At 38.7% G+C, this 27914-nt stretch overlaps 1 protein-coding gene across 3 annotated transcripts in view; it reads left to right on the plus strand.

Annotated features, from left to right (window-relative positions):
• Positions 1-27914, plus strand: part of Prkcq (protein kinase C theta) — a 123520-nt gene that overhangs the window by 56508 nt on the left and 39098 nt on the right. For all 3 annotated transcript variants that reach the window (XR_002398231.2, XM_004854531.3, XM_021266320.2), the window contains 7 exons: positions 1327-1358; positions 1455-1540; positions 6348-6477; positions 11630-11739; positions 12620-12737; positions 13985-14145; positions 17964-18137. Coding sequence is in view for 2 of the 3 variants with exons in the window: in XM_004854531.3 (XP_004854588.1) it covers positions 1327-1358; positions 1455-1540; positions 6348-6477; positions 11630-11739; positions 12620-12737; positions 13985-14145; positions 17964-18137 (811 nt within the window). In the remaining variant the exon portion in view is untranslated. The remainder of the gene's footprint in view (positions 1-1326; positions 1359-1454; positions 1541-6347; positions 6478-11629; positions 11740-12619; positions 12738-13984; positions 14146-17963; positions 18138-27914) is intronic.

Consider the following 27914-nt stretch of genomic DNA (forward strand, 5'->3'; position numbering starts at 1 on the left):
GTGTACTCAGGCAAAGTGTCTGTGTTAGTCAGCATTCCATCACTGTGACAAAATACCCAAGAAAATTAATCTAAAATGAAAATAAACTTCTATGTTGGCTCATGATTTCAGAGGCTTCAGTGTGCAGTTGCTTGGCCTTGTCACTGTGGGCCTGTGGCGAGGCAGAACATCATGGTGGAGAGCACATGGTAGAACAGAGCTGCTCAACTCGTGGCAGCTAAGAAGCAAAAAGAGAGATAGAGAGAAGGGGTAGGGTCTCAATATACCTCTCAAAGGTGCTTCTCCAGTCACCTCACTTCCTTCCACTAAGTTCCACTCCTAAAAGTTTCACCATTTCCCAGTAATGCCAAAAGCTGGCAACCAATACTTTAACCATGACCTTTGGAAGAGAGGGGTATTTCAGATCCAACCCACAGCAAGGCCGGAAGAATTTTAGTTTCTGACTAAGTGGTAGGCTGCTGGGGGCAAGAGGGAAAGAATACAAGGGGTGGTGCCTTTATAGTCAAAACTTTCACCACGTCAATAGGCCATGTGTACTGGTGTTCCTGTGAGCAACAGGCAGTGCTTTCCCACTGTAACAAGTAGTTTGAGTATGGATGATGCTTTTAGAGGAATCTTAGCCTCAGAGATCAGTTTACACCTCAATAACCACATAGCAAAGGCTATAGCAGAACAAAGACTTCCAACGACTCCTGTTTCTATTCTCAGCATCTGTATCTATTAAAAGATGTTCTTCCCTTGGGCTCCTGCAGAATGTGTTCATGCACAAGTCCCACTTACCTGGGACATCCAAAGGTCAAGGAGATTTCAATGGATTTTTATTAACTTCTTTTCCTCTAATTACTTGAATCTCCTTTCTTTCTAATAGTCAGTGTCACTCTGGAATTGGTCTCAGTGTTGAGCTTTGTTGGTTGCAAATATTCTCACCCAGAGGAGATAAGACATTATAAATGTCTTTGTTTCCCTACATGTAAACAAAAACAATGAACTTTTAAATAAGACAATGATTTTTTTAACTGTAGGACATGAAAGTTTGCTGCTAGGAGCCTGTGATGGATGTTGTTTAGGAGCTGTAATCTCCATGTGTACTTGGAAAATACAAACATAAAAAAGAAATCAACAGCTCTTTATTTATTTAATTATCAGACTCTTAATAAACTACCTTAAAATTAAAACACACTCCTGACAAATGATACACTGGGACTGCTACTTGGCAAAAATGCCCATGACCTTAAGAAGCCATGAGATGTGTCTTATCTCTAAAATGGTTTTGGTGCTGATGTTGACTTGAACATCCAAATAAATCAGTCGTGTGCTTTGTTACAGGGGTCTGAACAAACAGGGCTACCAGTGTCAACGTAAGTAAGAAGGATTTCTGTTGTATTATCACTGCTTTTTAAATTTAACTTCTTCTTAACTTCTAGACATCTGAAGTTACAATTATTTGTTTTCAGAATGTAATGCAGCAATCCACAAGAAGTGTATTGATAAAGTTATAGCTAAGTGCACAGGATCAGCTATCAACAGCCGAGAAACCATGGTATGTATGTAACGTATGTTGAATCCTCTCTTTGATGTACAATGAGTTTATCCTAACAGTAAATTTTATAGCCCACTAGTTCTTTTTAATAATGCCTGCTTGAACTTGAATCCTTAAGCTTATCCATGAATATGAATCTCCCTAAAACCCTTTCCTTTTCAAAACTTTTTATTGATTTACCAAAGCTAGGAGACACATAAGAAAAGCACAGTAAGAACTTTAATTTTCAGGAAAAAAATGTAACAGAAAGTGGCCAGAAAGTTCAACTTGGATAAGTGCATGAAAATAAGTTTTGTGGCATGTACAGCTGGAAGTGACAGTGAAAGAGTAAATAAAGGCAGGTGATTATAAAATATGGAGATATAAATGTGTACAAGGTTAGTAAGAGATGGTAGCAAAAGGGTAACCCTAATGTTGAACATAAACATCTCCTTCAGAATGAACTTTGGGATTTAGTCTAAAAATAGGTTAGATTTGACATAACAGAGAAGGAAGCCTTAGATGAAAGTCAGGCAGCCTGTCATCATGAAACATTTTTCTTTCTCCTCCCACCTTGTTCTTCATTCAACAGATATTTCTTAATTGTCTAATTGTGGACAGTATCATGCTATGTCAGATGTGTATCATAGCATAAAACAGGCATGATCTTGCCTTCATGGACTTTCTGCAAACTTGGAAAAACATGTAATAAACCAACTGTAATCATTTTGATAAATGTCAGGTGTTATGAAGATAGCAAACAAGGTGCAAGGGTGGAAAATGGCAGGTGGCCTAAGGAGACCAAGTGGTCAGAGTATCTCTCCAAAGGAGGGAGGATTTGAACTGAGAACTGAAGGTAAAAAGAGCCAGGTGTGACCAGCCTGAGGAAGAAGACCCTAAGTGGAGAAAGTCCAGCACATTCTAGCAACTAAAATGAGGCCAGTATGGTTAGATCTACAAGGCCCAGAGAGAAAGAGATACAAGTTGGGGAATTTGGCAGGACCTAAATCATGTGGGGATCCTTCAAACCCTGGGAGTGTAAATGAACATTATGGAACAGAGAGCTCATCTTGTGATCCCATAGGAGAAATAGTGTGTTGAGATGTGAGAGTCAAACCAGAGAACACTAGAAGAGTCATACCAGGAGGGAGGGAAGTGGGCTGTACCAATGTGGTAACAGAAGAGATGGAGCAAAGTCAGTAGACTTTCAAGTGATTTCTATGTTAGAAATGGTTGGATCATTTCAAAGGAATGGGTGTGGAGAAATGAAAGGGAAGGATATAAGAGTAATGCCCATGACCATCCTGTCTGAGAGATGAGAGGACATCTAAGTGGAATTATCAATGGACAGTTTTAAGCTTGGAATTCATATGAGCCAGTGCACCAGCTCTACAAGTTTGAGGGTGAAAATATTGTAGGGTGAGGTTGAAAGCTGTCTAAGAGATTCCCTAGTAATGGAATTAAGAAAGAAGAGGATGTAGGACTAATTGCAACGGGATCTAAAATTTGATGTTAGATAAGGGAAAGAGAGAAAGACGGAGAACCCAGGTTTGAAAGCTTCCTACACTTGGAGCACATGAGGTTCCAGAGCCAAAAACCAAAGGAGTGAGTTCTGTTCCATGCAGTTGAGATGCTGAGGAAAGTAAGGAAATGTTTGCAGCCCCTGATCAGAGAGATTTCAAGAGGTTTGTGGAGTTGTTAGTGTGGCTGGTCTATAATGAAAGTGACTGTAAGGAGATGACACAGAAACAAGCTGTGCATTGATTGACCATTATCAAGAAGAAAATCACTGAAGGAGACCAGCAGCTGGAAGGAGGGAGTTCAAAAAGCTATGGGAGGGGCCAGGGATTTAGCTCAGTGGTGCCTCCCCCTGCCTCGAAAGCACAAGGTCCCGAGTTCCATCCCCGGTACCAAAAACCAAACCAAACAAACAAATAAACAAACAAAAGCTATAGGAGACACTGCCATACTAGGGAGGGAAGGATGAAGTTGGAGAGAGATTCCCAAGCAAAGCAGTCAAGTCTGCTAGCAAGAAAGAAAGAGGTCCTGGCTTATGCCGAGATGGGTTTTGGATGGAGGGATGCATCATCAGTTTTAACAGGAAGTGAGTAAGGCAAAATGGGAGCCAATGAGCATAGGGGTTTTTTCTATAGTACTGGGGATTGAACCCAGGGCCTTCACAGTGAGCTATATTCACAGAACTTTTTGTTTTTTATTTTCAGACAGGGTCTCACTTAGTTGCTATGTTGCCCAGGCTGGGCTCAGACTTACAATCCTCCTGCTCAGCCTTGTTGGTGGGTAGGAGAGGAAGCTCCTTTTAGCTAGCTTATATCAATATAATGAGTCTGCCCATTGGAGGAAGGAAGCAGAGAAGGCAATAAGTGGCTTTGAGGAAAGTAATCAGACATGAGAAAGCAAGTTGCTTAGGGAACAGCAGCAGGATGGCAGAGCAGAGTTGAAAGTCCACTTGAGTTTGGCAGAGTCCACCTGCCCAGATGTGTGGTTTTCTCTGACACAGGGGCAGGCACAGAGAAGGCAAATTGGTTGAATTTTGCCAGATAGGATGTCCACACCTGTAATCCCAGCACTCTGGGAGGCTGAGGCAGGTGGATTACAAATTCAAGCCCAGCCTGGGCAATTTAGTGACTTACCAAGACTCTGTCTCAAAAATTTAAAATAATTTTTTAAAAGGTTGAGGCTGTAGCTCAGTACAAAGGCCCTTGATTCAATCCCCAGTACTTGAAATAAATAAATAAAATATCCTCTAAAATTTAGAGCTACAGCAGCATAATCTCATATTACCAAGTGATTGTGGTAAGGCTCAAGGTGGTTAAAGCAGTTTGTACATGGTGAGTCTCCTGCAAATGGCAAACCTGGGACTAAAACTCAGACAACTGTCTTCTGGAGTTTCTTCTTGTTTGTTTAAATCAAATTGCTACCTCCGATCCTTTTCCTTTTACTTGATGCTGTAAGCTTTTCTGAAAAATCCTGAATTGTGAGCAATCATTGTTAACCTCAAAGGGTAACAAAATCGCTGGCACAAGGTAAACTACAAGAAATCATTAGTTCAATGAACAAATGTCAGTGTGGATAATATTACACTCTCTAGGAATATTTTAATTTTTTGCTCATGCAACAAGACATCATTTTTAGGATCCTTTTTGCCCCTAAACCTACAGTAGCATTATTTAATAGGAAAAACATGAGGGCTATTTGTATAATTTTAAACTGTTAAGTAACCACTTTAAATTTTTGAATGGCACATATGAAAATAAAGTTTAATTATATATTTTATCAAGTCCAATCTATCTGAATAGTATCATTTTGGCATTAATCAATATAAAAAAATAGATATTTGACACTATTTTTTTCCTACCAAGTCTTCAAAATCCAGTGTGATTTTAAGCATACATCCTGATTCCAGCTCACCTCATTTCCATTGTTCACTAACCCCATGCAGCTACTGTGCTTTCATGTTGGAAAGACCAAATCTAAAGTCTTTTGTCAGCCTTATCTTGAGCCATTTGAGCCTGCACTAGAGATTAAAATGCACTCCCTCTATTTGGGACCTTGACCTATTAATTTCCATATTTACACTCAGTGACATGAAATGGGTTCTGATAATTTATTTATTGGGGGGGGTTGAAAATGACTAGTGTAGGTTCTGAGAAACTTTGAAATAATTACAAATAGCCGTTCTACAGAGCTGATGCTGACACCACCAACCACAGGAACAATAGGATGCGTCACTTGTTAGCAATAAGGGTTCTTTGCCGTGCATGTCCTCAAGCAAATGGTGTAATTAGAAAACTCTGACATGATCATAAGTCCTGAGTAAATAAAACTTTTTATACTGCACAAAGATATTGACATCTTACCAGGAATTAAGCTGTCTGACATTGTTCTTAGTGTTCAGGCAATAACTTTGGTTGAAGGAGAGAATTTAAACTCTGGGAAACTTTTAAAAGTCCTGCAGTAAATCTACCACTAGGATCTCTCTCCATCCTACTTCTCTCCTTAACTGACATCTCTTTTGCTACTTAAAATAGAATGGTGGGGCTTTGATTCTGACTGCCAGCTCCTTGCTGTCCAGACTCAATACCAGTGTGACCTGGACAAGTTCCTTGCCCTTTCTGTGCTTGATTTCCTCATCTATCAAATGAGGGCAGTAATAGAGACTACTTGAGTGGGGAGTTCTGAGGATTACATGAGATACCACAAGTGTACCAGGTGACACACATAACATACTCGTCCTCTGTTCCTGGCAGGAACTCTTACTTGTGTCTCTCACCACCTCTGTTTAGTTCATGAATAAGGGATGTGAAAATGCTCTGAGCTATTAGTAGGCTTTCATCCTACTAATGAAGGTGTCTTAATTTCATCTTCTGGAAGAGGCATTTTTTGCATCCTTCCAAAGGTTAAGCACTAGTTCTGGCTAAAGGAGAAAAGGAAATATTTATAATAAAGCAGGAAGGGCAATTTCATCTGTTTAAACAGGAGCAGAATTTCTTTAGCTCCTATTAGATAAATAACTCCATTCTCTCTTCTTGTAATGCTCACCTGTCTCTGGTGACGCCTTAAACATCTGCTGTGGGCTTCTGTGTGCTTGACACATGCCAGTAACCAACTCATCCTCACCTGGAAGAGCCGAGAGCTCTCTGCCATCTTCAAACAAGACAAAAAGGCCTGACAAGTACCAGTGATAGCCAAAAGGCACACAGTTCCTACATTTGCATTACAGTTCCTATTAGGCTAAAGGGTCCATGAGAACATCAAAAGTTGGACCCCGGGGACATGTATGTGATCACACTTTCGGCCTGTCTTCCAGTTCCACAAGGAGAGATTCAAGATAGACATGCCGCACAGATTTAAAGTCTACAATTACAAGAGCCCAACCTTCTGTGAACACTGTGGGACCCTGCTGTGGGGGCTGGCTCGACAAGGACTCAAGTGTGATGGTGAGTCCAGTGGGAAGTGAGCATGGTCCCCCTGCAGACCCCAAGGGGTGCCAGTGTGGTGTCTTAGAGAGTGGGAAGGAGGTGCCGAGGGATGACTTCTACCCCCAGCCTGGTGTGACCGTGATCATGAATGCCATCTTCCTGGGACAATACATACCTGTGAGTCTTTTCCTTTTACCCCACAGTACCCTCATCTTCACAGCCCAGAAAAGTGCACAGGAGCTGAGGTTCAAGGTCAAATCTCTGGGCCCTGTGGCCTTAAGTTATACACAGCCCTGAAGACGTAAAGCCAGAATTTCTCCTCTGACTTGTCTCTCCACCAAGACCCTGCTTTACTGTAACCTGACCTGCTGTCTCCTTGGTAGGATCTGAGTTTCCTAAGCCCAGCATTCTAGCTATGCAATGCTCCACCCTTCTCCTCTGCACCAGCTACTGAGATTCTCTCATTGTCCCCCTCACAGATACACACACACACATATACACAAACACACACACACACATGCACACACCAAGCAGTGAGAAGCCAAGTTCAGTGCTGACCACCCTTCTCCCTTGTCTGATCCGGGGGCTGGAATCACAGCAGAGCCCAAATCTGCCATCCCCTGATTATGGAGTTACTTAGCCCTACCCTGAAAAAACAAAACAAGGCATTCTCACTTTAGAGCTCTAATTTGCTAAGGCAGTAACCTTTAGAAATTGAGATGCTGTTGTTCCAGGATTAAGGAGTAGAGAGGAAAAAATTCCGAGGAGAACTGACAAAACACTCTGCTTTCTGGGAGGGAGCAAGGGAGGGGCAAGGCCTGGATAATATGGCCACCAGGGGTTTCCTGCTGCAGCACAGACTTTTTGATGATGGAATATTAAATGTATTAGCCCTTTGATTTTTCCTTGCAGCCCTGTCTTAATTCATGCTACTGGCTTTATATTTCTTCCCTTTTAAGTGCTAGAGGGGAAAGACTATCTTTTGGAGCTCAATGGTATTCATGTGCCCCATGGAGTCTAGAGTGACATCTTAGTGGAGCCAGGAAGGATTAGGTTTCCAAAGCATTCCCAAGGTAGCCGCTGGTAGCAATGTGAACTTTGAGGATCCCTTCATAGCCCCAAAGTACCATTTACATGCTTTTCTCAGTTCACCTGCTCATGAATACATGGATATGTAGGGTGTTACACAGTGAGTCATAAAAGTTCATAGGCCAAAAATTTCCCAGTATTCTAATTATATAAATAGAAATATGGGTAAGTTCTCACCGGTTGTTACTCCTGTGATGGTCTCAAAGTCAGGTATTTCTGGAGAGCCTGAGAACCCACTTGCTATGGCAGAGCTGGTCTTGATAGCATGACTAGGAAGCTTAGAACTTCCCCCAAAGAATCCTTGGCATTATTTCACACTCACATGCACGCACTTCTTTGTTCCATTCTTTCTAACATTCTTTCCTTTCCCTTCCATTCCTTCCCCTGTCTCTCCTACCTACTTCATTTCAAGAACTCCCTTCCTTCTTTTCTTTTATCCCCCTTTCCCCTTCTCCTCCCCTCCCTTCCCTTCCCTATTTCATTTTCCACTTTTAACTCTGTTACCCCTCTAAAACTTCCCTGATTCTTCAACTCTGTTCATCTCCACATGCCTCCATCCTCAACTCTTGATTTTCCTTCTCCTTTCTAGTTCTCTTTGTCCTTTGTTCTGTCTCACTCTTAGCTTACCTCCTTGTAAATCATCTTCTTAATTAAGTAAGGTCCCGATCCCCTATCAGCCTTTATCCTGTCTTCTTTTTCCTCTTTCTTTATCTCTTTTCTCCTCTCCTCTCTTCATCTCTTCTCACTCTCTTTCTCTCCATTCTACTACAATAATTCCCATGAAAATAGTCATCAAAAGGGACTCTTTACACTCATAGAGATCAAGTAACCACCTGATAGGTTAGTGACAAACTTATGGCATTCCAGTAGGAATGGTGGCCTTTCTTCAATACAGTGCCCATCTGAAACAAGCACAGAGCTGGCTACAATTTCAAGGAGCAAAGTAAAATAACAATCCTGTTGCACTAAATTCTCAATAAATATCTCACTTTGCATTACAGAGATAAGTAACAAAATGTGGCTAGGGCCACCCATGTTAAAACCTAACACTTGCTGAATAAGTCCAATGTCAATCATGCTGACTATGCAGAATTCTAAACACAATTATCAAAACCACTCTTGCTATATTAATGATTTTAAGTAGACAAAAGATTTTGTGTCAAGTGGATTTTTGTGACTATATCTATGCATATATATTTGGACTAGTAATATAGTTATTCACATAGAAAATGCTCTATTGTTTTATGATGAACTATTTGAGGAAGTGTGAGCAAGTTAAAACCAAAGGTTAGTGATGCCAGAATTTCACCCAGATAGTATATCAATGTAATAATTAATTGATATGAATGAGAAATTGTATTTGATAAACAGGTACCTACTCCATAATACTCACTGTGCTAAGCTCTTTGCACACATATTTGCTAATAAGCAGACGAAATTAAAATTTGCATGATTTTATAGGTCCTACTAATTCTATTATAATAATCCTACTTTTATACTTTCCTAGAAGCAAGTTGAGTTCTATCAACTGGAGTTTGGAAATCTTTGTGTTATGTTTTCTTTTGAATAGTGATTTTTCAAAAGCAAAGTTTGGGTTTTCTAAAACTTGTAATATAATATAACAGGTATCTTTACACAAATTCACAGGCACACCCCTTCCCACTCAATCTGAGAAAAATCCCTTGGTCAAAAGAAGTATAAGTAGAACTTCACAGCACTTGTCTTAGTTACTTTCTCATTGCTGAGTCACGATACCTGACACCCACAATTTAACAGAAGAAAGGTTTATTTTGGCTCACAATTTATAGAGGTTTCAGTCCATAGTTGGCTGCCTCCAAAGCAGAGGGGCATGGCAGAGGAGAAACAGCTCATGGCAGGGCAACAGGAAGCTGAGAGTAATCAAGGGAGAAGGGAGGGAGATAGACCCTTCCAGGCCACACCCCCAGTGACTCACCTCCTCCAACCAGGCTTCACTGCCCTACATCACCTTTAGGTGTAAATTCATCAGTGGAATAATCCACTGATGAGTATTACTACCCCATGATTCAATCGTCTCCCAAAAGCCCCACCTATGAGCACATAAGGCTTTGGAGGGACATCTAGATATAAACCATAACAGCACCATTTTCAGGACTCATCATTCAGAGTACTCACGGAGTCTGTACAGAGCATCTCTTCAGGGCTAAGATCCTTCTTAGAAGCCTTGGGGACTTGTGCAAGACCATGCAGGGTCAGCTCCCTGTGTAAGCTGTGACCAGCATGTGTCCTCCTCCCCTACGAGTTCTTGAGTTTTTCCCACTTCTCTTTCTTTTTCTTTGGAAAAAACAAAAATAATGTCATGACATTTAAAGATGAAAGAAAACATTGATCTCTTTTCTTTGAGTTACTTTCTCTCATTACATCATAAATGCTCATTTAAACTGATAACTCATGTGTACAAGAAATACCACTTTCTTTATAACCTTGAAATCCACATAACTGGGACTCTAGTAATTGTAGGGGTCTGCCACCCTTCCTGTAATCACACAAGATTTGGAGAGGCATGTATATCAGGGGCCTGCAAATAGGGTAATGTCTTCTAACACCCTGTTGTCTGATCCTGTTGGTGTCATATCCAAGGCCATTGTGAGGACACCTGTGGCTTGCTGTTTTTGTTTTGTTTTTGCTGTTTTGCTGTCCCACCTGAAGATTTTGTGATTTTATCAAAGTTGGCATCTTAATGCCTGGGTCCAGTCTCTCTAAATGTACTCTGCTGTGACCTCCCCTGGCATTGCCAGCCAGTGAAGAGCATTCCTTTGCTCCCATATCCACAATCACTTGCTTCTCTCCCTTGCAAAGTTCAACTGAGATTAGGGGACATTTCCCTTCTGTAGTCTCTTCCCCCCGCCACACTCAAAAACACTTCCCAGTCACTCCCTTCTCACAGATACCTAGCTAGGAGCCTTCACTTTCTACCCACTCAAATGTGAGACAAGCAAGAAGGAGAAAAACCAGGGAAAGAAACCAAAAATAAAATTTCAAAAGTTTGTTTATTGTAATTAGAAAATGTAGTGATAATTCTGGAGAGGTCCGTGGGTTGTTTTCTTTTAACTAGGACTTGACCACTTCTGACAACCTCAAACACTGGGTATTTTTCCCCTGGTTTATTGCACTGGCCATGAGAAGTATGGTAGTGTTGTCTGAACAAGGTTAGAAAAACATCTGTCAATCAAAGTAGAGACATTCATGAACCCTAGGAGAGTTATAGCCTAAAGATAGGACCATGAGGATGCTGTGCACAGCATGGCTGAAAGGGACTGGGGACAACAGGTGGCTTTATTAAGTCCCATCGTCAAGCTCTGGTGAGGTCACAGTGTGGCTGCCTAAGGAAGTGTGGCAGTGTTCACATAGGAAATTGCTCTACAATGTCTCAAGGCAATAAGATGAAAAGTAAAAAGACCTTACATATTCCCTACTTTTTCTGTTAGTCTTTGTTCCAAAGAAAGGATATTACTTCAGTAGCTTCAGATGAATTTTAGAAATAAATAAAATATCTACATTTTTCTGGGAGTGCCCAGAAGTCCATTGGGTCCCCACACACCCACACTGTCAGTTCTGTCCACAGGAGACACAGCTATCCTGATAGTCCCCTCCAGCCAGGGCTCAGCCCCAGCACCACCAAGTTTGTTAACTGTACCTGCCCCCAAATTGTGCATGTGGTGTGGGGCCAGTCTTCCTCCTCCCACTCCCACTCCTTAATATGCACACATATACCATTTCCTCCATTGCATCTCACAGGTTGAGGCTGCAGCCAGGGCTTCAGCCTAGAAGGTAGAGACGTTCATCACAGTTCAGTTGGGAAAAGGAACACTTAACCTCCAAACTGGAGTGAGGTCACACTCCTCCGTTCCAGCACTGTGTCTTGCCATTGGGGAAAGCTAACCTCAAACTATTCCACACGGCCATGGTCCAAGCCAAAGGCACAGTGACCACAGACTTTCTTTCCTCACTGTAAGGCTCTGACTCTATCTCAAGAGGGAGTGATTTCCCAACACCAGTGGGTACATTCTCCCCTGTTCACCTTCCACTTTTTTCCTTTCAGCATGTGGCATGAACGTCCATCACCGATGCCAGACCAAGGTTGCCAACCTCTGTGGTGTAAACCAGAAGCTAATGGCTGAAGCCCTAGCAATGATTGAAAGCACCCAACAGGTAGGGAGGGCGTTAAGTGGACAAATCCCCTATCCCATGCCCACTCAAGTCCTCACTCTGACCTGCACCAGCCCCATAGAACTTTCTGGAATGTATTTCCAAGCACTTGCCTTGCTCCTATCTTTCATCTTCACACCCATGCTACTCCCTTTCAGGTTTTTATTTACTTAATGCATTTGTAGTGTGTGGATCTTTGTAACATTTTAATTCTTTATTTTATGTATTTATTTATTTATTTGTTTATTTATTTATTTATTTTTCGGAACTGGGGATCGAACTCAAGACCTTGTGCTTTTGAGGCAGTTGCTGGCACCACTAAGCTAAATCTCCTGCCCCATGTAACATCTTAAATTCTTTATGGAATGAGCAGAAGCAGAAACAAATTCATTAAAATTATTGAGAATTTATTGCTGCTTTGTACCTATACATTAGAGCTATGTAGTACCCTGGGAAAATACTTATTTGCTCTAGTAAATTCATCACCAGAATTCTCTCCAAACAAAAATCCATGGAAGTTTTTGCCTTGCTATTTACACCTTAGCACTGGCTGAACTCTCATATATAGAAATAAATCTTCTTTAAGACTTGGCATTTCTCATATAAACTACTTTTCCATTGACCTGTTCTTATTGGCCACAGAAGGATGTAGATAGCATGGGAGATTCCAGATAGCCCCCAGAAAAGAGGGAAGGAGCTAAGTACATTCTGCTGGTGCACTAAATACAATAGACCCTCACAAGGTAAGGAATCCTAAAAAGGTGCTGAAGAGGAGCTTTTGTTGTTCTGTACATTTAGGAATCTTAAATGGCTTTTGTTCTCTTGGACAACAGACTGAGCTAGCCCACAATGGGTGGATGGTCTGACTCTGTTTGTAATTTAGGCTCGCTCCTTAAGAGATTCAGAACACATCTTTCGAGAAGGTCCAGTTGAAATTGGTCTCCCATGTTCAGTCAAAAATGAAGCAAGGCCTCCATACCTAGCAACAACTGGGAAAAAAGGTAATTATCATAGTGGTCCAGTATGGACGAATGGTGAATCAACTTTAACGTCAGTTCTCTGGATTTAAGTGCTCAGTTTACCTGGTCAGTTAAGAGTCAGTTTTCTATTTAACGATTATAGACTGGACCACCAACTAAGAGGCTCCTACCTCTTAGAAGTAAAACTGAAATATCATGCCTCACTGAGATGTTTTTTATAAGGGGGTGAGCAATGGGAGGAAAAAAATAGGATAGATCTGGAGGAAACAGCTGAAAGTGTTATCTTAGAATTTTTGAATATTGCTTCCTAACCATGTTAAATGACCTTACAGAAATAAATCTATCCTAAAGCACAATGGTGGGAATATCACCAAAGATGTTCTTATTCTTGGAGACTTCTTTGGAAATTTTAAGGGTGGAAAAGAAGAACAGCCAGGCTGAAAATCCTTAACATTTATGACATTCTGGAATTTTATCCAGCCTGCTATTTGAAGATGGTTCATGGGAAGATATGAACACATGATTCTGAGACCTGAATCATCATACACTATAAATTACTTTCTTTGGGCTTAGAGAGAATGTAAAAGAATATTTAAAAATAAAAGCAATGTTGTAATGGGAGGAATCTCCCCCCCCCCAGATTTTTGTACACCACTTCTGGTATTAGGCAAGAGCTAAATTGACATGCAGATTTTTTTTAAAAGATTTAAATTAGATTTAGGAAGGATCACCAAGCAGTGAAGTAGACTTCGTCTCAGCAATGATCAGTGCAGGCAGCATCTTGATGTGAAGACTGTAATGAATGATGCAGTTCAGATCTTTAACAGTCTGTTAGATTTTATTCTCTCTGCCCTCACATTGTGATTTATAGAAATTAATGCCACTGGGCCTATGAGACAAGGAAACAATTGAAAATTATTTTTGCCCTCAAACTTGATTAAATTTTCTATTTATCCATGATCTGACATTATTAAAAGAGCTCATTCATTTTGCACATGTGGTCTTTTGTTGATTGGAATTTTTTTCTTAAATTGAACTATTTCCCAGTCTGTCGGTTAAACAGAGACAGTCCATAGCCCAAAGGCCAGACTCCCAAACAGATAGAGAGGTATTGAAGTTGCCTGAAATACGGAAACCTCCCTGCCCTCTATCTAGTTATTGTGGATGGAGCCTCAGAAGAAGTAGAAAAAAGAACAGATCCTCTAAGTAACTATAATGACCCTCCATCACTCCATGTTCAAGTTTAACCATTGGCTTGTCATTTTCAGAGCCTCAAGGAATCTCCTGGGACTCTCCATTGGATGAGACAGATAAAGTGTGCCATCAACCAGAACCTGAACCAAACATAGAAAGACCAACTCTGTACATGAAGCTAAAAATTGATGATTTCATGTTGCACAAGATGCTGGGGAAGGGAAGTTTTGGCAAGGTATGCTACCATGCTATAGGATTCTATGGACCAGATTCCAGGGACTAAAGAACTAAATTCTTGAAACCAGAGTATAGATTTGTGGATAGAACATTCTTGATATGTTGTAAGAGGACTGAGGACATCTCTGAATAAATGGAGATTTAGAGAGCTCTAGGGCAACAACAACCTCCAATTCCTGCCAGTTTGCTTTGAGGGTACACACCCCTCACACTCATGCGATTGATGTTTCTGGGTAACAAAGAAACAAGAAGGTTCTTTGGCCATTTACTGTTTCATATGCATTTTTTGTTTGTCTGATTGATTTGTTTAGTTTTTTCTCCTCTATTGGTTCTTCCTTGAGCATGGGATGTTAGTTTTACTTCATATGTAATTTTTTTTTCTACCAAATGTCTCCAGGCATGTATTAGTTTGCTAAAGCTGCTATAACAAAATACTGCATCCTGGGCAACTTAAACAGCAGAAATTCATTCTATCACAAAGATCAAGGTGTTGGCAAGGTTGTTTCTTCCTGTATCTCTCTCATTAACTTGTAAGTGACCACTTTATCCCTGTATTTTCATGTCATTTCCTCTCTGTGCCTGTCTGTGTCTAAATTTTCTCTTTTTATATGGATGCCAGTCATGCTGGATTAAGGTCCAGCCTAATGACCTCACTTAAACCTTAATTGCTTCTTCAAATGCCTCTTCTCCAAATATGGTCACATTTTTAAGTACTAGCAGTTAAGACTTCAACATATGAAATGAGGGGAATGGAGAGGGCATAGCTTAGGCCTGTAGCTTTAGAGAGTCCTAAGAAAAGTTTCATGGAAAAATTTTTTCTTCAAAATCCTTCCTGCCACACACTCAGGTTACAAGCTGTCTGTGTTACTTCACAGAAGGCAAGTAAGAGGAGGAGAGGATGGGAAGAACAAGGAAGAAAAAGAGGAGATGAGAAAGAAATAGACATAATTTAAGAAATTATCAATGACAGCTGAAAATTTTCAACCTAGTGGTTGTGTAAGGAAAGATGATACAGAATGTATAGACTAAGTTATTTTATATATTAAGGGTACATAATGTATTAATGGGGCTCCTGGTTATTTTATATTCTTAAATGCAGCTCCCAGGAAAGATTTAATCAAAGACTACTGTCCCATGAGTTTATGCATCCAAAGCTAGCATTATGCTGAGCACCTGCTCGCCATACTTTAGCAAGAAAACTTATTCAGTTAATTTAATAGTAAACTAAAATGCAACTGAGCATCCACCACAGCTAAATGATATCATGCTCCAAAAGGCTTGGATTTAAACACCAGTGCATTATCATTGAACAAAATCTACTCCATCCTCCAAACTGTAGCTGGAATCCATGAATTCTTTTAGTTCATTTCCACAGTAACATGAACCACACAACAGGCTCATTTGGTTTTAATCTGGGTGTAATAGGCAATTTTACAGCCAGTCTTTATTATAATTTAGCAGCAATTAATGTGCAATTCTACCTGTTACCAAAAATTGAAAGCACATTGTATAGATGGAAATTGCCTTTTCAGCTTCTTAGTTTATGGCTGGTTTTAGGATGTTTTACTGAAAGAAGCAACTACCAAAACAGTACTTTTAATTGTTAATGAAGTGTTTATCTTTCTTTTTTCCCATGTGGATTTCTACATTTGAACAAAGTTAATAGGAAAGACATTAAGCCTGAAATGGTGGTGCATGCCTGTAATCCCAGCACTTGAGAGGCTGAGGCAGGAGGATCACTGTGAGTTCGAAGCCAGCCTAGGCTACATAGTAAGATCAAGCCCAGTCTGAACTACATAGTGAGTCTTTGTCTCAAAAAAAAAAAGACATTAAATTAAACAGACAAGCTTTAGAAAATATTCCAAGGGGCAGCTTGAAACTCTAGGTATCCTCCACTCTATGTCCAAAGCAGAATATATCTTTCCATAGGGACCTTGGATCTCTGTGCAGTGAGAGGACAGAAGGGGACACACCAAAGCAAGTTGGGATGTCTCCATTTCCCCTTTCACAACACTCAACAGTCTTTCAAGAAGACTCCAAAATGTTTATTTCCTCTTGCTTTTCACTCTGTATAATAAGTATGGGTCCTCATCAAAATGGTAGCCTGCATACTGTTGTTCGAAATCTGTTTTAAAGCCCAGGAGAACAAATTGTATGTTGTCTAGGGAAATGAACATTATCATCTAAGTATCTCCTCTTAGTTCAGCTACCATGAATCTGCATAATATTGTTTTAAATCTACACACTCATATTTGCATTGCCAGCACTAGTTAGGTTTCACTGATTTCCACATTCCCTAAAAGTCATAGAGACAAATGCCAAGTGTTCTTTTTTATTTTATAAAAAATTAAAACAAAATTTCATAACCAAATAATAAGAAAAAAACAATAGTTATTACACTGTGTATTGTTATCCCAAAAGTAGTTACTTATTACAAGACATAAAACAAAATTATTTTTTAAAAAACAGATAATACAAACTTTATTTTCAACAAGCTATAATAAACTAGTAGTATAGATGAAACAAAAAGGAAAAATAAACTTGAGGTATTTGAGGTAAATGGGTGCAACTTGAGAACATAATGTTAAGTGACACACTTAAGTCAGACACACAAGCTCAACTATCCCATGGTTTCTTTCATATGAGAAACTACATATATACAAATAAATATACAAATAGAAGAAAGATAAATAAGAAGTAAGGAGAAGTTCAAATGCTTCCCCAAATTACATACTCCCTCGTTTTAAAAATATTTCAACGACAAGTGTTCTTAATGATTTCTTTTAGGGAGCATTTTATAGTTTACAAATCACTTTCCCATATGGTATCTCATTTCATTTTCACAATTGTCCTATAAGTCAGAGAATGCAGCAATATTTATTCCTTCTCATACAAGAAACTGAAGCCCAGAGAGGTCAATTGCTTTGTCCACCTGTTCACAGCTAGACAGTATCTGTGAAATGCTGCCAGAGCTGGAGTTTTCTGAGTCCGAATGCCAAGTTCTTAGCACTGCCAGGAATCCTCTGCTGCATCATATGCAAATCTAAAGTCTTTGTGTGTCATCTGGCCCCTGCTGATATAAGATACATGAAATCAAGTGGAAAAAAGTACACGTTAGAGTTAGTTCTTCCACTGAGTTGTTCCACAAGTTTGAGCAAGTTACATTACTCTCTGAACTCAGTCTGTGTGGGGGGGTATTATTATTATTAGGAGCCGTATGTTAAGAGCAGTATTATGAGCTAAAAAAGTGGATAATAAAATTAGATAGCACACAAAGTACATAGCAGACTGACATGTAGTTGCTCTTAAAAATGTTACTTACTTCTATGTCATCAATAGTGTCTACTTTTTAAGTACATAGAAAGACTATATCCCTCAAATATTTTTTTTTGCCTCATGAAACTGGTTGAAATGTAAAGTTCTGCGTCCATTATCCATGATATTTCAAGTTCAGTACTATTCTTCCTTCAGTATGAACTCTGTATCTCTGAATTTTTATTATGCATGTAGATCCCTGGATACCCAGGGCATAGCTTTTTAAATAGAATTTTTCATGTTCTGAGAATAAACATGTAATCACAGAATAATTTCAAGAAACCCCTGAAAGGTACAAAGACAATATGAAACTGTTATGTAATATCCTAAGCCAATGAGATGTCCCATTTTGTCTCGGTAACATCCCACAGGACGGACAAAAATTGGAGAAAGCTCCCCTTTTTTCCCACCCAGAATAGGCCTCTCTCAAACACTTTGCCTTGTCTTTAATGAGTGTGAATGCAAATTCTTAAATAAAATACTTCTTCTTCTTCCTTCTAGGTCTTCCTTGCAGAGTTCAAGAAAACTAATCAGTTTTTTGCAATAAAAGCTTTAAAGAAAGATGTAGTTTTGATGGACGACGATGTTGAGTGTACCATGGTAGAGAAGAGAGTCCTGTCCTTGGCCTGGGAGCATCCATTTCTAACACACATGTTCTGTACATTCCAGACCAAGGTATGACTTCTGCTCAGACAGCCTTCCTCCCCCTCCAAACTGTCCTAAGCCTCTGGTGGTGGCCTTCTTTGTAGACATAGGCTATTGTCTCCATTTTTATCTTACTACTTTTCAGTCCAGTTTCCATCCATCTGTCCATCCCTCCAAAAGAGTATCATCTCTTTTAAACACCATGGAAATATTACTTAGAATTTTTTAATGTAGTCTGTTGAGAGACTTTTACATCTAGGTCTGTTTGTTGGTTTAATTGGATTTGTAGAATTTGATTTAACATAGCAAAACCACCAGGCATCTAAGCAGTTGGTGACTTGAAGGGGAAAATATAAACTTGTTCATTCATTTACCATGTGTGTATGTAAAAAGACAAATATTGGAAATACTTAAAATATGTATGCTCTATTGCTTCCCTTTGAAATACTGGCAGAAAAAGTGGCCCATACATGGACTGGGTCAGCTGAGCCACTGGTGGGCCAGGGGCCCCTTTCCTTATATTAATCTTGTGAGAAGGTGTTACCATTCTAGGAACACTCTTTCACTTAAAAAAATTGTAAATTATTTTTTTCTGACTCATGTTATTCAGAACCATTGTAGAGTATTTGGAAAATGCTTGTAAGCATTTATAAGAAAAAATCATTTATAATCCCACCATAGACTCTTAATACTATAAAATTTATCCTTCTAGATTTTTCACTTGTATGGATTTCATCAAATAAAAACATCAACCCACCGTAAATATCCACCATTCTGTAACATGCTTTTTAAACCTTCTATTATATTCATTTCCTCATATCTGTGGATATTCTTCTACAATGTAGTTCATTAATTTGAATTTGCTTTTTGTTCTGACTTAAATAACATTGAAATAGACATCCTCACTCTTCATACAGGAGCATTATGATTTTTCTTTCCTAATTTTTCTTGCCTTCACCCTATTCCCATTATATAAAGCCTAGAATAATAAGCAGACACATGTGGGACCCTGAGATTAAGGTCCAAACAGCACGAAGTGTGGATTATTTTCCCCTTTTTCTGTGTCAAGTCAAATCTTCATATGAGCCATAGAAGGCCTCTAAAGTGTCTTCAGCCATGGAATGAACTAATGGGGAGTCAGCTAGGAGATGCAGGTGGCACCCTGAATTCCTCCACCATTTCTGCAGCTCCCAGTCAATTCTCAATAAATATTTTACTGAGCAAATAAGTGAATAATGCACTTACTTAAAATAAAGAGAAAACAGCCCATGACAAGGTACTGTGCATATACTATTTTCAAAGCACTGTGAGAGATACAGAAATAGATAAAACAGATCCTGACTGGAGAATTGCATGCTCTAATAAAAGATCATGCAAATTAATACACTTAGAAATTAGAGTCTGAATAGGCAGAAAGGACATCGGGCATTTTAGCTTGAGGCTTTAGGAGAAACACTTGAAGGAATAAAGGGAGAAAGCAAAGTGAAAATAGGCTCATTTCTTAAAACAGGAACAAAGTTGGAGTTTCTGGTTATGAAAGTTAGATCTACTAGCAACTTCCTCATGGGAATGATGAAGCTGTTGGTCTAGATGTTATTGATACGTTACATGAGGTCAAAGTGGCAAATTCTGTCTCCTTCTCTTAGCCCAAAGTGTTTTCCAAATTCTCCCAGGCCATATGCTAGATTTATTAGGTATCTTGGGGGCTGCTTGTAATTTCCCTGTTCCCCTTAGAATATTGTGAAGCTTATAGAAAACAGAAGTTACACTTCAGACTGGGCTTCTAGAAGCAATCAAGCATTCAAGCTTAACTTGACATTTTTTTCCACTAGTGTATGTGTATGTACATACATTGTACGTATGGCTGTTTTCCTATCTTATGGAGAAGGCTGTTAGGAATCCCACTTTGTGGATAATAGGTGCATTCCCTTCTCTTGCTTATCTAACACAGCTTTGACTATTTGCTTCTTTCCCTTTTATAGGTAATACTCCTAATGTTCCATGCAATTTTGATGCTTTAACAAGAGCAGAGATGTCAATGTATTAGTGACGCTCCCTGCAAGAAAGGGGAAAAAAGTAGTGGAGAAGGTGCTTATCAAATGTAAATGTGACTGGTTCAGCATTTAGGAATAAGAAAAGAAAAGAAAGTAAAAGGAAAGGAAAGAGAAAGGAAGGGAGCTTGTGTTACATGTTGCCAAGGACCCTGCATTATTGCTTTTGAGAGGTTCTGATTTATTATTCAGACCTTGCATGTCAAAGTAACTGATTAACTACCCCAAATGAATTTAAAAAGCAACAATATCTGACAGCTGATGAGCTCTGGGAACATTTGAAGACATGATTTTTTTTGAGGGGACAATTATCTTTGTACACTAGCAAAGGCAGTAGATAAGATAAATTAGCTGTTTACTTCTCTAAGGAATTGTTATTTTTCAGAGAAAGTTATTCATTGGCTTTGTGCCTCCAAGGAGAGCACCTGTTGAATATCAGAGTATTCAGGAGGTGTTTAGGGAGCTTATTCACTCATTGTTTATCAGAAGCATGTAGATTAAATTATTTAAGATTTTTGAAAGTCATAAATGAGGGATGTATGACCTGTTGCAGGGGGTAAATGCCTACTGTGATCCAAAAAAAGGTGAATATTTAAAAAATTTTTAATATATTACAGTAAATGACACATTACCACTAATGTCCTTCACTTTGAATGCACATATCCAACTTGCCACTTTTTGTAGTGGTGGAAGTCCTCTTTCATGTCTTTAGTTGAACAATAATGGTTGCTTTGATGTCCTTAATTGATTCAACACATTTACTTTTTGGGTCATTTTGACTTTGGCGACAGCCAGAAGTCAAACAACATCAGATTCATCGAATAAGGTGGATGAGGACACACTCTAATGTTTTCATTGGATAGAAAATGCTGTAAACAGTTGATCAATGAGGGATGATCAAAAATTGGTAAATATTTAAATTTTAAAATAATTACAGTAAAAGGCACACTGCCATCGATCCCCTTCAAAATATTCAAAATACTCCCCCTCCCTTCAAATACACTTATCCCATTATTCTTGTCAATATCTCTTTTACTGTAATAAGTTTTTTAAGGGTAAATATTCATTGTATTTTTCAATTGTTCCTTGTACAGTAAAGAACTTTAAGAAGCTCCAAGGAGTGAGGGAGCTGTCAACTTGGGTGTTGATGATTGACCCCAGTTCTGCTGTTGGCCAGTGGGACTCTGAGGCTACCCCGCCTCTCCTGCCCAGGACAGAGAGGGAGAATTATGGTGCAAACCCTATTCCCCATGGGGAAGCACAGCTCGGGCCCCAGGCATACAAACATCCCATTGATGTACCTGAACCTGAACCTAAGTGAAGCTCAAAAGCATCTTCCAAGTTGATTTTCTCAGAGCTACATGGAGATGACCTTGTACGTCCCTCAAGCTCTGGCTTGAGCCACTGGCATTGGAGCAGATCAGTATTTTGAGGGGTTGTTAATGTCTTAGCTGGACCAAGAGTATCTTTCTATTTATTTTCCACTAACATTTATTTGTTCTCCCTTAACAATTATAGTTACTATGCTTCACATGAATGTTCACAAGGCTTATAATTGCATGGATTTTTTTCTCAGTGGCCATGTCAGTGTGAATGCAACTGGATCTTAAACCTAAATGTTCAACACTTGTTTTTCATAATTTATATTTTTTATAAAATTTTTTATAAAAAAACTTTATAGTAAAATATAGGGGAGAAATTCACCATAAAATTTTCCCACTGGGATCTTTTTATTATAAATCTTTTTAACTGAATTCACTAACAAGGGAATTTAAAAACTGGAAAAAATAAACATAAAACTTTGAAGCCCCATTTCACAAATTTATTTCAAAAGTCACTTTTAAATTAATTCAACAAATTCTTCTTGGGGACCTGCTCTTTGCAGTTCTGTATTTTTTCCCCAAAGCTGCTGGACTTAAAAATTGTATGTGTGTAAATTACAAAGTTATTTATTTTTTATATGTAATCTAATTAATACATAGAAGAAAAAGACCCACCTAACATGGACAAAAGATGTCCTATTTTCTTGATTTTAAGATATCATTAATAATTAGGTGCATTATTAATTCTCTTAGCAAAAAAGCAAAATTATTTTCAACACTGCATATATTAGAAGCCATCTTCCAATTTCAGAATCACCTAAATGTGCAACAACATTTTTGCCTATTAGAAATGAATTTGGCTTCCAATAATGGGAAAGTAACAATAGCTTAAATAAGATGGAAGTTTCTCTCTGTTCTCTCTCTCTCTCACACACACACAAAAAATCAGATATGTATGTTCAGAGCAGCTGTAAAAACGCCACAGTCATCTAAGATACAGCAACCATCTGTTTCTCTGTTCCATCATCCACAGCACTGGGCTTCCAGCCTCAAAGTTTCTTCTCATTCCACTGTGGCTGCTGGAGCCCAGCCCTCACAGCCACATTGCAGTCAATAAGCAGGAGAGATAAAGAAACGAGCACACGGCAACTGTCATGTAACAAGTATATGCCTTCCTTATTACAGCATTCTTATATAAGGCCCTTAAAAATAATAACAACAAACTTCTGCATCATCACTTTGACCTCTCTGTAACTGCAAGGAAAGCTGGGAAATGAAATCTTTCAGCTGGGCATAGAATAGATTGGGTTTTGGTTTGGTTTGGTTTTGATTTTACTAAGAAAAATAGGCAAAATATATTTTTAAATGAAGGAAATACAATAAGAGCAACTCTTGTCAAGAGCTCATTATGTGCCAAGATAGGTTCCTAGGAACTTTGAATATATCATGCCATTTAATTTTGTTAACCTTGACAAAGTATACATTAGTATTCACGTTTTACCCATGGAAAAACTGAGGCTCTTTAGAAATATAAACTTCCCTACAAGCTTGTCATTGGACACAATGTTGAACCTTACCACTTGTCTGTGTCTAAATATTGACCTCCTCTATACTCACACAATGTCAGTATTCTAGTGACATGCACCTCTGTAGTAACTAAATGTTCACCTACAAGAAAGAAAAGCCACTTTGAAAAGTCATGTCCCTCTCTTCATCATTATGCTAGGATAAAAAAAGATCAATAATTCAAATAGCCCAAGTTTCTGTGCTCTAACTCCGATAAAGCTACTTCAAAGAAAAGGATTTAATTTCAAAACTAGTTTGGAAAGGAAAGATGCACCTAATACTGTGAGAACATTGTGGAGTGTTTTTCAGAAATAATTTTTTCTTAAATAGTAAAAGTGAGTGAAGACCTTCCCTCCTCTGTGTCTCTTTTGAATTCTGAAAAGTTCTTCTATATTCAAGTGTTATCAAGTATATGAAACTGTAATTTAAGAAGTGTTACAATTTCACACCTAAAAGAAGCTTTCAGTCATATGAGATCATCTCTGAGTCTTTTCTCAGGGTGAATTTGAGGGAAAGCAGCTGTGAGTTTTGGAGACCCGTGTGCTGGTGTCTATAGATTTATACCATGGCCCTGGACTTCAGCATTTCCTAGTCTAAGCCAGTTGAACATTCTTTGTCAGTATTGCTTTGAAATTTCTCTTTTATGGAAAAAAACCTGAGTTTCACTTTCTATTTATGAGACATACAAAGCTTCACTTCCAGTGATGGCTTCAGGTGATGAGTTAATACCCTTTGAGTAAATCTCTTCACATGTCTTTCTGACATTGGTTCTCCCTTTATGCCTCCCAAAGGACAATGTTAAAAAATAGCACTTGCAGAGAAGTTTGAATCTTTTCTGTAGAAAGTATCATCTTAACTGCAAGACATTATTTGAAATAAAAGAAAAACTCTTTTTTAAAAAGTATGTCATTCCGGTATTTCCAATATTTGAAAAGCAAGATCCATTTAAGATTGCCAGAAGGTGTTTAATTTGAAGCATTTTATTCAGAAAATGCCTCATCTGAAGCTCTCAAAAACACATTAGTAGTCATTATATCGTATACCTAAAATGTACCGATAAAATTCATTTAAAAAGAAACACATTAGTGTATAAACCCTCCAGTTGAGTTAGTAGTTGAGTAGCCCTGGCCATTGTTACAATTTTAGCAAGGAAAAGAAAAAAGCCACATAAACCACATCCTTCAAAAGACTTGGCCCTGAACTAAGACCAGAGTTAACTTTTCGTGCTGTCCTCATTTATAGTGACTGATAAGCCTCTTTTCTTCAAGGTACTGTGGCAAGTTGTTATTTCAGAAATTGTGAATCACTTGGATGTACGTCAGTTCCTCACCCCCACACAGCATAATTGTGATTCAGCAGATAGATTTACAGTAAATTTACCAAAATTAGTAGATTTAGAGTCAATTTATGGTAAATTATTGTTGCACCCACAAAGTTTGCTTAAAGTGTTATGTCCAAAGCCATAGAAGATAATGTGACATTAATGAGCACATTCAGGAATTCTTCTGCTTAACAGAAAAACACTCCTGGTGCATCTGAAATGTCATATTCCTATATGCCTGCTTTTTAAACTCATAGGTAGTTTCTCACCTTTATGTGACTCTAGTGTTTCTTTAGGGTTCATTGGCCCATGTTATCAGTCTATTCCTTTGTCAACCCTGTAAGTATTGTCACCAGCTTCCCATAGGCATGAGCATTTTGCATCTCCTTTAGAGAGTCCAAAAGGAAAGTGCCATACTGTGGGTCATGTCTCCCTCCTTTTTGAACATTCTCAAATAATACCTCCTCCATAATTACTTTCTAACCTACTATGTGTGACTAAAAAGCAAGTTGCATATACAATATGGATACGGTGGGTAAAGAGATGATTCACATTCCAGATGAGATGGAATAGGACAGCACAAGATTTTATCAAGCAACTGAAGACAGTGTTGAATTAGTCAGCTTTCCCACAGCTGGTACACAATACCCAATACAGTGGCTTAAAGGAGAGGTTTAACTGGTCTCACAGTTTCAGGGGATTAGTCCATGATTAGCTGACTCCAAGGCAAAAACATCATGGCAGAAGGGCATGGTGGAACACAGCTGCTCAGTCATGATGGCTGGAAAGCAGAGTAGGGCAACAGCACCAAAGAGGAGGGAGCTAGGACCAAGGTTATGCCTTCTTTATCATCCAGACATACCCAGAAGTGTGCTTTTCTAATCCCCTAGGCATTTACTAATCCAGTCAAGTTGGCACATCATAATTTATGGTGATGGGCACATAACTTAAAATTTACAAATTGTTTCTTTTTGGAATTTTCTACTTAACATTTTTGAACCACAATTAACCATGGGTAATTACAACCACTGAAAGTGAAAGCATAGGCAAAGAGAGACTACTGCTTTATAATAAATAGCATAGAGCAGTTTAATATGTGTTGTTCCCAGCAATAATTCTTTTTAACATGGGGCACTCAGGGCTGGGGTCGTACATAGCTCAGTGGTAGAGCACTTGCCCCACATGTGTGAGGGCCTAGGTTCAATCCCCACTATCACACACACACACACACACAATAATAATAATAATAATAACAACACAATAAAATAAAATTGGCACTTAGAGATGCAGTTCTTTTTTAAGCCAATGATCACTTTGTATTTGAGATTGTTACAGTACACATCCTACCATGGAAGTAATAAGGAAATAATAAATGTGAGATTCCTTTGTTGAAACTGGGAATGTATGAGAGTTGGAATAAACATACTGAAGAGGTTCATGTACAGTACCAAGTCAAAGAAAACCCCAACTCTTGGGAAACAAACAAAAGGGGTGGAAGTGGCAGACAGGGTCTTTTAGTGAAGTAGAAGGAACACAGAAGAGTTAGGATTATTAGAAACCAAGAGAAAAAAGCATTTCAGGGAAGAGAGGACTACTATTCAGATTGGGGAAGAAGCTAACAGTCAAAAGTAGAGTGTTGTTTGGGAGGATTAGAGTACTTCAGATGACAAAGTATTAAGGAATGAGTTTGGGCAAGCAGAATCAGGAGTTATACAGAAATCTTCCAGAAGGTATATTTCATATGATGGGAACTTGTTACCACCAGAGACCAGAGAGTTGGAGGGAGGAGAGAGAAATGCTTTGGAAAAAAGGGAGGCTGTGGGTAGCCATCCTGGATTGGCTTCTTTCATTCAGGAATACACATGCAAAGTTCATCCTTTTTCTTGTGGCTTAACAACCAACCCGTTTCTTTTCATTGCTGACAAATATTTCATTGTATAGATGTCCCACAGTTATTTTCTCATTGACCTATTTAAGTACATTGTGATTACTTATAACAACTAATTGGTCTTGTTCTACACATGTTTTTATGACACTCTATGAATAAGAAATTTTAGAGCAGAAAGGTGTCACCATAGCTGTCAATTGAGACCCCCTCATTTTGCAGCTAAGGAAATTGAGTTCCAAAGAAGAGCCTATATGCTCATAGACAGTCGCTTTTCTCTATTGTCAAGGCAAAATTATTAATAAATTTCAGATTTCAAGAGACCACTTTAACTCACAACTCACTTAATGGGAGAATTATCCTTTACCTGTCATCTTCAATCCAAGCAAGAGGGGTCTGCTCAGCCTCTAGCCATACCCCTCTCCATGGACCTGAAAGGCAAAGCTTCCTAAAGTCCCATCCCTGTTCCTAAACCAGGCCTTAGGACCCTGGAATTCCAAACCCAAATAACCCCAGGTCTATGTATTGCTAGGTTCTGTCCTAGAAATGGCCAGAAGGGGGTTTTCTCCATTTGGCCAATCAATTGGTTCAAAACTTGGAGGAATTCTAAATTTATCATTGGCTTTCTTAATCCTTATGAAGGTATAGTTCTGAATGTAGGAATATTGAACATATGTGATGAGTTTGATTTATGACACCATGTGAACCTCCGTTTGTTCTCTTGCTGGACACCATGCAAATGTTGGGATTGTTCTTCCTCTGACTATAATGACATTTAATGACATCTTTTCTTCCTTGTATGACAAAATATAGCAACAGATAATTAAAGTTAATATACAAGGAATTCTTGCTATATGCCAGGCACAGGGCTAAATATTTTATGTGTATTATTTCTTTTTTTTGGTACTGGGTATCGAACTTAGGACCTTGCACTTGCGAGGCAGGTGCTGGAACTGCTGAGCTAAACCCCTAGCCCCTATTTCTTTTAGTGTTAGATATGTGTACATGGCTCCCCTTTGTTCTTCTGGGTGGATGTCCCAGCTCCTTCTATGGGCTGTCATAGGACATATCGCAAAGTATAGTTGAATTCTATTCTCTTGTCTCTATACTGTTGGTCTGTAATCTTAGACACTACAGCATTTGTTACATATATTTAACACATGATACTGTAAAAGGAGTAATAGATGCTTTATAATACTTTGATCCTAATTTTATTTCTTCTTCAGATATATGAAACTTCTTTTATATAAAATTTATTATAGTTGGGCATGATGGTGTACACCTAAATCCCAGCTACTTAGGAGGCTGAATCAGGAGGATTGAAAGTTCAAAACCATCCTGAACAATTTACTGAGTGAGACCTTGTATCAAAATAAAACTTCAGAAGAGGCTGAGAATGTAGCTCAGTGGCAATGCACTTGCCTAGCTTGTGTGAGGCCCTAGGTTCAATTCTCAATACTGCAATAGACATGTATTATTGGGTTAGTATATAGATATAAATATAGACATAGTATATATACATATATATATATATAAATTTTTGAAAAAATAAAGATACCTAGAAAAACATAACTATAATTATTCTTTTCCTTCTTTTCCTATCCTGCTTTTCTCGAGATGGAGTCTATATTTCTGGCCTCAGTTCTCCATCCATTTTCAAAA

Source organism: Heterocephalus glaber, unplaced genomic scaffold, assembly GCF_053883595.1.
Source record: "Heterocephalus glaber isolate CG9 unplaced genomic scaffold, H.glaber_assembly_v1.0 deba00001472, whole genome shotgun sequence".
Taxonomy (NCBI): domain Eukaryota; kingdom Metazoa; phylum Chordata; class Mammalia; order Rodentia; family Bathyergidae; genus Heterocephalus; species Heterocephalus glaber.